The 11909-nt window shown below is 35.6% G+C and overlaps 1 protein-coding gene across 1 annotated transcript; it reads left to right on the top strand.

Annotated features, from left to right (window-relative positions):
• Positions 1 to 2472: 2472 nt before the first annotated feature.
• LOC107488225 (chaperone protein dnaJ 13) lies at positions 2473 to 9398 on the top strand. The gene is made up of 13 exons (XM_016108937.3): positions 2473 to 2845; positions 2942 to 3228; positions 3579 to 3776; positions 3875 to 3989; positions 4291 to 4377; positions 5205 to 5293; positions 5730 to 5814; positions 6121 to 6183; positions 6635 to 6691; positions 7073 to 7150; positions 7760 to 7999; positions 8653 to 8760; positions 8866 to 9398. Exons 1-13 carry the CDS (start codon positions 2702 to 2704, stop codon positions 8920 to 8922), a joined length of 1608 nt encoding a protein of 535 aa, XP_015964423.1. The 5' UTR covers positions 2473 to 2701; the 3' UTR covers positions 8923 to 9398.
• The last annotated feature ends 2511 nt before the right edge of the window (positions 9399 to 11909 follow it).

The raw sequence follows: 11909 nt of genomic DNA, 5'->3' as shown, positions 1-11909 counted from the left end.
AAATCCGTGTCCACCTTCCCAACCGTGTCCATTATTATCCTTCATAAAAGAGTTAACACAAAAATATAAAAAATTGTCCTGGAGACAATGTGTCCAGTGTCCATGTCTCTTTTTCCAAACACTTTTTAAATATTTGTTGTCCATGTCTCTGTGTTCTGTCTCCGAAAACAAACGCTATCTAAGGGACTTCTCTGCCCTTATTTTTGAAAACTTGTTCCTGGTCCATTTTTAAAATGTCTCAGCCTTATCACATATTTTACTATTTTCTCTTAGTATTTGTGTACATTTTCAATTTTACACTTTTTGTACATAACTTCGTTTTTATAGTTTTTTTAGACTTTTAGTGACGCTTTTATCACTAGTGTTATTACTTCACTATTTTATCCTCATATTTTTTTTCTAAAAAACTTTTTTATCCTTCATTAAGTTAATTAATAATTTTTAATTTGACTTTATGCCTAAAATTACTAATATGCCCTTAAGTACTCTAATTTTACCGTTTAACTTGATTTAGCGTCAAAATGTTATCGGATTAATCTTAATATTTTTCTATAACCATATTATCTATAATACTTTTAATTAAAGTCAATTATACTCTTAAGGACTTAAAAGAATATTTTACCCTTTATTAATTAATTTATTTATTCTAGTTACTATTTTTTACCGTTTTACTTCTAATTTTTACTAAAATTTTTATTTAGTCTCAAAACTTTATTGTAATTATAATTTTGACCCAATTAATTTATATAATTACTAATTTATTCTTGATGACACTAAATTCAGAATTTTACTTATTTTTTATTTAGATTACATTTTTAACCCTCTTTTTACCCAAAAAATAACCATTACACTCTTTTTACTTTTACACCTTTTTTTGATAGGGTTAAAATGAGTTTTCTAGCCTCTTTTTAACCCTTATACACGTGAATTTCATGATCATTTAGTGGCTAAATTTTTAGGAGTGCAATTTTTCATTTTTATCCACTTTCAGTGACTCTTAAGGCTTGAAACTTAAATTCTAAATGCTCCAAATAATTTCAGTAGTTTCATACAATTTTTAGAGGCAAATTTACTTCATATATCACTCAAATAACAGTCCAAAAAATAGAGAAGCATTACTGAATTTCCAGAATTAAGAATCAAACATAAAATCACCACAAAGTGGCTCATATGAATACGGAAAACAAGCACAAACATACTCTATCTAATTCTAACCATTACCTCTTATGTAATTCAATTATTAAGCCTTTCACACACTAAAAAATATGCACACAAGGGAAGAAGCACGGATGATTATGATGCAGTTTCATTTTTTGGCCGAAAATATCGCAAAAACATCAAAATTTAACTACTTTTTGCTCGAATCTCTCCAAACTTTCCATCTTTTCTCACATAGCTTCAAGTCTTCTTGTCAAAAGGAAGATGTGTCTCCCTAACAATTTTACTATAAGGATCTCCCACCCAAAATTTTTTAGTCTTTTCATGATGGTCTCATTCACTTTGAAGTTATAAATGCCTTCAACTTTTTCAACCTTAATCTCATTTTCTTCTTCTGCATTATCTCCTTGTTGGTTACCTTCCATTGTCCCCACCTCCTTAGATAAATAGTTGACAGTATCTTCTATAACAGTTGAATTTTTCTCTCTCTTGATAGCTTTATTGGACAATCTTCTTTTGTTGGTACAAAAAGTGTACGAAGAGAATTTTTTTTTTGTTATTATACACTACTACACACCCTTCACTCATACACACTAAAGTAGAGTTTATTTTGATGTGTTGAGACAGAGATTGAAAGATTGAAACTCAATATTATGTTTGTTGGTTTAGAGACTGGTACTAAAATTTCTATTTCTATTTCTAAAATTTCAGTATTTTAGTACCTCCAAAAAGTGAGAACACAAGGGACTGAAATTTTTAGAGATAGAGACTGAAATTTTAATAACATTTTATACCTAAAATACCCTCATTTTAATTAATTAATTCTAATTTTACCTTTTGTACAAATTAAATTAGAGTTTCATTCTTGTTTTAATTTTTGTCTCCCACTTTGTACCAAACAAAATACTAAAATTTATTTTAGTCTCTATCTCTCAATCTCAGTCTTTCAATTTCTATCTCTCCACCAAACGCTACCTAAAAATTCTACCCGACAGGTCAAGGACTAATCTGTCGCGGTACTGAGCTCCATTTAAGGGTTTGCCGCTGGCCAATGAATTGCTGCAAGGCGGGATTCAAACTCCCGACACTTATTTAAGCGGACTAGTGAGCTAACCACTAGACCAACCCAAATTCTCTTGTCTTTACGTTTCTTGTGCTTTTAAGTTGAGAGGCAATTCTGGACATACGAGGCTAATACCCAATTCAAAAAAATATTAAAACCCAAAACATAGAAATTCTACAATTGTGGGCTTCGGCCCTATAATCCATGACCACAAAAAAAAGAAAGTCTACAATTGTTGCCGTCACTATTGTTTTTCTTATCAGCCGTTGACGTTGGGAGAAGGAAGAGAGTGGAGGCTTGACTGTTGTAGCGTGACTAGCCAGGGCTTTCAACCGAATCTGCACCTTGCAATTTATGCCTTGGTTAGTACCAGTGGGTGACGTAAGCCGAAAACCCCCCTTAAACCCCTTTCCACTTTGAAAAGCATACACACATACTCTCTCTCTCTCTCTCTCTCTGCAAAAACCCTAACTGAATGAAATGGATGAACCAAATGAAGCACCAGAAAACCGAGAACTCTACGCACTTCTCAACTTGTCTCCAGAAGCTTCCGATGAAGAAATCCGCAGAGCTTATCGCCAATGGGCGCAAGCATATCACCCTGATAAATACCAATCCCCTCACGTATGCTTCTTTTCTATCTCTCTTTCTCAGCTGTTTCTTTGTTGTTTTGCAATTCCCTCTCAATCCGTTACTTGTTTTGGTCTTTTCCTCTCTCAGATGAAAGATATTGCTACGGAGAATTTTCAACGCATATGTGAGGCCTACGAGATACTGTCAGATTCAAATAAGAGGCAAATATATGATATATATGGCATGGAAGGTGTGAATTCTGGTTTGGAGCTGGGTGCGACTTTGAATAGAGCTGAGGAGATAAAGGCGGAGCTGGAGAGGCTCAAGAGGATGAAGGAACGGGAGAAGATGGCCGCGCATTTTCGATCTTCGGGTACAATTCTCGCCAATATGTCTTTGCCACACTGTCTAAATGGTGATGGCCTCTTCAGAGGGTAGGCTGTTGCTGTTGCTGTTGCTCGTTTCATCATAGTTTTTCCTTCTATTTTCTCATCACTCTAAATCTGGTTGGTTAAGTTTATAAAATTATTGATTAGGATAATAAGATTCAGTGAAAGAACCACTGAATAGCACAATTGTGGAAAATGAGACTGGAAAATATAGCTGATGTTGTTATTACTGACTGTAATTTGAAACCTTGAAACGTGTGGTTGATTTAACTTTTTTCACAATGCTAACACCTTTCTAAGCATATCTGTTGCTCATTGCAATTTGTGAGTTTAGAAACTGCCTTTATGATTTTCATCTGACTGTTAACATAATTTATTATGTTTCTGAGTACCAGAATGGCCATGACAAGCGAAATTCAGTCTGACTTATCGAAGCGTGATGCTATTACAATTGGTGGCAATTTAGCAGTAGATGGAAATGAAGGTGGTGGAGCTGCCACTGCAGTATTCAGGCATCAAATTTCTGAAGCTTCCTCAGTAGAATTAGTGGCTTCAGCTGGTTTACGTGCACTAGTTGGAGTGCAAGCATCTCGGTCTGTGATTTGCTTTCAAAAATCAAATTCTATAGTGCACTTTGATCAGTTCTGGTGATGCTAAGATGCTTATATGTTTGTTGTGCTTTGTATTTTAGTACTTTATCATCACACTCAGCTGCAACAATGGGCCTTGCGCTGTCTTTGCAAGATGGTTCGTTGAATCTTTCAAATTTATGGACCCGCCAATTGTCAGAAACTGCAAGTGGACATGTATGCTACTTTCATGGAATGATAAGTATTGTTTCAGGGAATTGAAATGAAAAACAATACATATCATTGTGAGGACATATTTTTCAAGTTGTAATATAAAAACACATGGAAACATTGTATATTCAATACTCTTAGATAGCCAAATCCCTCAAAAACAATGTCTTACTTGTACCAGAGTTTAGCTATAGTTAGGAAAACCTTTAGTGTTAAAGCGGAAAATTAGGCATTTTTTTCTCCACTTTAAGAATTTTGAAGCAGTTTTACAATCTACTATATTTCATAGCTTCCCTCTTGCTTACAGATACAGCTTGCTTTGGGAACACAGTCGTCTATAGCTGTCGGCTGGCAAAAGAAAGACGAGAGGAGGTCTGCTTCTGGGGAAGTAAAGGTACTTTTGTGTTTCCTGGTCTGCAAAATAAACTCGTCAAGTTGGATAGGAAGTTTTATTACCCTAAGCACAACCCGCTCTAATCATGTTAACTGAGTTAGCAAGTGATTATTTTGTATGACATTCAATTTGGAATCATTGTATCGTTATTCACTTACTCTTATTACTTAGTGCTAATTAATCTTATTGCAAATCTCCTCATCCTCTCAAAATGTAATAGAACTTTTTTGAGGTTTTGTTTATGTGAACTTTGGGGTAAGGTATTCTAAGGTAAAAAATTCATTATCAATAGTCGAGAAGTTGCACTACTCATGATTGTTTGAATGTAAAGGAGTGTTTTCATGTTCCATTTGGACAATAAACAACATACACACACGTATGGTTCACCGCTCTAGGATTTTGTTCAACTGGTTTTTAGAGTTGCGTGATTAGTACTTTAGTAGTGGGTAGTGAACTAATTTATGCATCAATAGCATGCTTGTCTTGTAAAAGTAACAACTCTTATGAGCAGTAAAGAACTGAAGAGGTAGTTATTTGAATCACATCACTATTTGTCTTAGCTCCAACAGCAAGTATATTTACAATCTGGAAGTCACCTAAAACTGCTCATATTTAATTTAATTTCTGGAGGAACCTCTCTTTTGATGCATAAATGCAATACCTCTAGGCTCTACACGAAAAATATGAAACCAAAATTACAATATCTCATGTGCTTCTGACTTTTTAGTGGCTTAGATTTTGGCTATTTCTGTATAAAAGTTTGGGACTTTTTTTTATTTTTATTTTTTCTGTCTTTTCCTATACTCAATTGACTTCTTTCAACCCAGTTTGGCACAGGTTCCTTTGATACATCAGTTCATTATACTCATCGCTTTTCTCCTAAATCACTTGGCTGCATTGGAGGAAGAGTAGGAAGGTATGCAAAATTTTATTGCACGTGGGTTTTGCCACTTTCTTGCTTTTGGTTTTGTTTAAGGAGAAAGTATCTCATGGCATCAAAGTTAGAATTTGATTATTGGATGCTCATTATGTTTAATGATATTCTTCGCAAAGGTTTTTGTTGTTATATCTTATGAAACCTTTGTTAAATATATATTCATAGATTTGATCTTGACTAGAACCCTTATTTTTTGTTTGATTATTGCCATTGTTTACTATGAATTGTTTGATGTATACCAAAATAGCAATGCAACATTCTTGTATGATTTCAAGTTTAAGCCACTCAATTTTTTTTGGTTGTCAACTATGCTAATGACCATTCAGACTGAGCATCAATTCAAGAACATTGGCAGCCAATATCCTAATTAGTTTAGATGTTGTCTTTTTTGACATAAAGCAATTTAACCTTGTAGTTCTTCCCTTGAGATTGAAGTTGGTGGTGGGAGGAAGATCTCTAAATTCAGCACCGTGCGCTGGTTGTATACAATAGGAATTCAGGTAAAGCAGTTAAGGAGAGCCTTTCCCCCCTGTTATAGTTTGCATCTCAACATCTACTGTATAAAATCAATTTTCTACCTTGCAGCTATATTCCATTTTTTCCCATCAGATTAATGGTTTCTTGCTTTCTACATTCCACCAATGGAATGAATGGTTTCAAAGATTTCTTTGCATATGTTTCTCCCCTCCTCATTTGTTTCTTGTGATTTAATAACAATCTGAAGTTAAATACAACTAAGCTAACTCGCCCCCCTGTTTTCAATTTGTTTATGTAAGCTATCTTAATATGCTTCTTACATTTTTCAGGGTATTTTCTGGAAATTTGAACTACATCGTGGGGGCCAAAAGTTGATTATTCCTGTAAGGACAGTCTTGGCTTTTTATGTGTATGGTCCCATAGATACCGGGCTTTGACCTTTTATTTAAATATTTTACACAACTACTCAGGTAGTCCAATCTAGGTAGACTTGTGCCCTCTCACTTAGAGAAATTAAGAACAAAGTTTTGTTTGTTATAAGCCATGCTTTTCTATATGGATTTCATTATTTGGCTAATGAATAAATATACATAAAAGTTTGCAGTAAGTTTTTTCTGTACACATACATATACTGCAAACTTTTATACACAGAAAAAACTTGCAACGGCCCAGTAAGGAAAGTGGATTAGTTGGAGGATAATAAAATAGAGGTAGAGAAAGACCTAGAAAAGCTATAGGTGAAATTATTAAATAAGATCTGTATATGAACGGTTTAGATGCAAAATTACAAATCCCAAATATGATCCATGGTATTCGAAGTGCCCTCAGTGAATGTAATGTAAGAGCAGACACCACTCTGGAGCATTGGTGGTTCCAGCATCTATGTACTTTCTACTGAAGGTCAATAAACTTGACATTAATAATCAATATCTTTGTAGATCACATAGTTATCTTTTCTTTTCTATTTTTTGTTTTTATTTTATTTATTTATTTTTTTCTATTTTTGGGTTGCTCCTTATACTATCTGCCTAGTGCCTAGTTATGCTACAGTCATAGATAATGTCATGTGTTATCTTAAGCTTCACTTCCAAGCATTTTTAGGCCTTACTTGCTAATTTTCACTATCTGGTATTTCTGTTATAGAAACTCTTTGGTAGAATTAAGATAAATAATTATTTTTCATCCAGTGTGACAAAGGTTATTGTTTGGTTGATCAAACAATTTGATGATGTTTCCTTCATTTTGTATTTTTCTTTTAATATTTGAGTTCTGTGTTTTCAGAAATTCATCATTAAACCCTATTACCTTAGAAGGAATAAGCAGAAAGCTCTAGAGAAGGACGAGAAAACATCTTCACAGGTATACATATTCTCTAATCTCTAGTATTGTTGATTTTTGTTTGCGACTATTAGCCTTCTCATCTCAAATATGCCAATGTCTCATTTGTTGTGTGATAGTGTGACAATATACGTACCCCAATAATTTTAGATCTTTGTGCAATGCGCTACACACCTTCGTCTGCTTGTTCATATGAGTAATTAATAATAGCTGGTGAGTTATAACATCCCATTAAATATTAAACAATTGGATAACAGCTGGGTACTTGAATCTCTTGTATATCCCATATCCAAATATCTTTCAATAGTACAAAATACCTGATGACATAGAACTCTGTTGCGCCAAATGTCTACTTGTAGCTTGCATTGTCCATGTGTTGAATAGTGGAACTTGGAAGAGACCAATATTCTTGAAAGCTTATGGATAAGATTCTTTCTGTGTTTTGAAAATAAAAAAAAAAAAAAAGTCATTTCTCTTATTTATTCTTTTATGGAGCTCATACATTAATATACTACAGAAAAACGTAAAGATGATTCTTTTGAACCAGACATTCTTGTATCTCTCCCCTTTTGCAGAATTCCAATTGACATCCTGGTTAATATTTCCCCCTTTGGGAAATTAATTCTGCAGGTTAAAGAAGCAAGGGCAGCAGCAGAGAAAGCTCAGAAATTACAAGAAAATGTGGCTAACAGGAAAAGAAACAAGCAATTAGAAACAGGTGGACTGGTTATTATGAGAGCACTATATGGAAATGAAAGAGTTTTGTGCAACTTAAATTCGTCAAGTGAGACAAGTCTTGAATCAACTTCAGAAGTCATTGATGTCACCATTCCTCTTAATTTTCTAGTTAATGATTCTGGCCAACTCAAGGTATGTTTCTTTTCTGTTTTCTGCATGCTTTACAAAAATAATCTGATTGTTAGCTACAATGATTTATATTTGTCAATTTTTTTCAATTTTCCTGTCAACTTATCCACTTGAATACAGAGATTGCAGTAAGTATAGGGTAAAATGTGGAAAACTTCTTTTAGCTGACATGGCAAAACTGCAGATAGGATATCCTTTTTTAAGGGTTTTTTTTTTTTTTTCCTTCCTTGGAATGAAACCAAATTTCTGCATCAATCATGTGCAGGGTGCAAAGATGTGTGTTTTGTATCATAAATGTCTTCTAACAATTCCTTAAGTAGATTACTGTGAGAGATGAAAGAAGCAACTATAACTCGTACTCTCATAGTGATCAACCGAGATGACACATCTTTCTAACAAAACTATTTGACCCTTTTCCAGTTCTGTTATTAGTACTACTAGTTATGGATCTTGTATGGCTATAATTTTCCATAAATAACACATAATATCATTGATGTCATATCATGATTTTGCCAACTGTGTTTTGGGATCCATATGGTTTATACATTTTGAGATTGCTAATCTTTTTTTATTAAATTCTGATTGTGCGATTGCTGTGTACCTTGGGATACTTGTGTGCGGGGCTTCTCTTATGATTTTGCGATTGGTTGATACAGCTTCATGAAGGTGTAAAAAAATCGGGCATCATGGGGTTTTGTGATCCATGTCCAGGAGAGCCTAAACAGTTGTATATAGAGTATGCTTATGCTGGCAATGAATACAAGGTAACATTTCCAGATTTTTCGATAGTGTTCAACTAGTATTATTTAATAATTCTCTTGTATATGGTCGATGCAATGATACATGGGCTAATTCAAAATTGGAAGCAGGTTTCGGTTGGTGATTATGAAGAATTAATAATACCCCAAGGCGCCCACAGGATATAGTGATTATTTTCGGCATGAGGACTATTTTTACCCCATGCAGTTTTCCCTTCGATTACAACATTTTCTCCTGTTAAATTGAATGCAAGAGGTACCTTCTATAATTTTTGGGCCATTGGTACCTTCACTTATTTATATTTTTAATTTATTTATTGTTGTGCCCTTCTTTTTGTTACTCCCCCGAAAAAAATAAATTGTATAATAAGGTCATTTTAGGAGGTGATTGTAGAATTTCGTCAAGGCATTGCGCATTGCGCATTGCGCATTGCAGTATGTTACGCAGCTGCTAAATCACAATTTTGATTAGTGTTACTCTTGCTGATCGGCTACCCAATTTTATAATTTCACTCGAGGGAGAAAGTTCGATCCCATGAATTCATTGTTAGTTTTCATTTGGGTTTGTACTTAGTAGTCGTGACAATAACAACTGGGAATAAAAATTACAGTTGGCTCTTTGTGTTTGGGCTGGGACATTTGTATTATGTTTGTTTATATCGGTTACCGCAGTACTATTAGCTTTGACACTAACGATCGGGTTGCAACTCTGCAATTAAATCGCTTGCTCATGCAACTTCCAATTGGTCCGAGAGTGATTCTGATTGGGTGAATAATTTCTTTGTAAGATAAGCTTTTTTATTTGGGCGTTTTAGATAGTTATTGTAACAGGTTTTTAAATTATCAGAAACTAGATTAGCCTCTTAATCACAAAAAAAAGAAAGAAACTAGATTAGCCTCCGGTAATGTATACTTGAGGTTGCTTTGTTTACACGAGTAAGGCAGAACAATACACCCAAGACATGGATATAATGAATAGATTGTAATGCGTATACAATATGCAAAAAATACTACTGTCATAGCAAGAATCTCTAATACATGAATAAAAATATGGTTATTATCAATTAATTATGTATTAAATTATTTTTAATTAATAAAATAAAAAGAACTGCATAAGAAAACTAATTTTACCTCACTACTATCATCACTCCACTATTGTTTTTCCAATCCTTCACTCTATGCCTAACCCTCGACCGCCTTAAGCAAAATAGAGAACAAATCTTAAAATCCAACACACCAACATTTTTCATATATGGTAATTCATAATAGACCACTTTTTCGTATATGATACTACATAATTGAATGATAGCGTTGCATGTCAACTAAAACTAAATATTTAACATGATTTCCCCAACTTAAAATTCTTATAAATAAAACTATAAAGGCATGTGATTAAGTGATTATGAAAACTTGTTTCGCACTTATGAGTATTACGCCAAGGTAAAAACTCAGGTGAAGTTGACTTCACGTGAAGTTGATATTTCAGAGTCGTTAGATGAAAATTTAGTCAAATCAGTCAAATTATCTAACGGTTCTCAGGTATCAACTTCACGTGAAGTCGACTATACCTAAGTTTTCACCTGCCAATTACTAGTATCTATGAACTTTTTATTTTTATTTTTTTTGTTAATTATTATTGACATCTGTTCATACCCTGGCCCAATAACAAAGGCCCAGGATCAAGCAAAAGACCTAATCCCAAGGGTTGGGCCTCACCAATACCAATCTCCATCCTATGAAGTCGGTACTCATCACGACCTACTCTAAAGAAGTCGGGAACGAGATTAGCTGGCGGATAAACACTCATTCAAATGAGTAACTGCCCCTAGAATCTCTCTAACCACTTCCATGAGCCATATCTTAACCTCCCTAAGATAATGGGACGGTTAACACCCTAAAAATATGGCACTACTCCAACGGTGGTTATTGGTTCACCACTATAAATACACTGACACCCCTCAGGTATCTCTAAGTCCAATACTCTCTAGACCTGCTCACACCCTTGCTAACTTAGGCATCGGAGTGTCTTTGCAGGTACCACCCCCCATCCCTTCGTACAAACAAGTCGGACGGAGTCTCCCGAGTTGCATACCCATTCGGAATCCTCCTCCTTCACACATTTGGGCCAACCGACGCCATCCAGCCCATCAATCTCCGGTTACCCACCGTAACATTGGCGCCGTTGCCGGGGACCCGAGAGATCAACCAGTAATGGCGGACAGATCCCCTGAAGAGGGTCGTGTGGAGTCAGATTCTGAACAAGAGAATCTAGACACAGGCAATAATGATGCAGACTTGACCCTCCACCAGGGAATTAATGATCAACACAGGGAAGGTACCTCCGGAGTAAAAAACCCGAAGGTAAACTCTTCAGAGGGACCATCCCATGTAACTGAACTCATGGGATTAATCCACAGCCGCCTGGAACAGTTAGAACACGAGCGGGAGCGGCAAAAGGAAACCGAAAAGAGCCTAAAAGAGGAGATGGAACGACGAAAAGAGTTGGAAAGAAAACTCTTGAAGTTAGAATCCTCCCTCAAAGGTCGCAACTCCCGTGACGAGCAAGAAAAGCCGCCCTTAGGAGGGGAGGATCCTTTCAGCGAGGATATAATGAGGGCAAAAGTTTCGAGGAACTTCAAAAGCCCCGATATGGACCTCTATGACGGAACCACGGATCCAAAGCATCACTTGAGCAATTTTAAAAGTTGGATGTACCTAGCTGATGCTTCTGACGCTACGCGATGCAAAGCTTTCCCGACCACCCTATCGAAAGCAGCGATGAAGTGGTTCGACAGCCTCCCCCGAGGTTGGTTACTAGTTTTGAAGACCTCTCAAGGAAGTTTTTGATGAGGTTCTCAATCCAGAAGGACAAAGTGAAACATGCACCGAGCCTCCTGGGAATAAAACAGGAGGTCGGAGAATCCTTACGAGCCTATATAGAAAGGTTCAACAAAGCATGTTTAGAGATTCAAGACCTGCCCACAGAGGCAGTCATAATGGGGTTAGTCAATGGACTCAGAGAAGGCCCCTTCTCACAATCCATATCAAAAAGACACCCCGTTTCTCTAAGTGATGTACAGGAAAGAGCTGAAAAGTACATCAATATGGAGGAAAACGCTAAGTTGAGAGACCTGAGTTGGCGCCCTGGGCTCCCT

This window comes from Arachis duranensis, chromosome 5 (genome assembly GCF_000817695.3).
Source record: "Arachis duranensis cultivar V14167 chromosome 5, aradu.V14167.gnm2.J7QH, whole genome shotgun sequence".
Taxonomy (NCBI): Eukaryota; Viridiplantae; Streptophyta; class Magnoliopsida; order Fabales; family Fabaceae; genus Arachis; species Arachis duranensis.
The sequence above is the reverse complement of the archived record's forward strand: the minus strand, read 5'-3'. Positions and strand labels throughout refer to the sequence as shown.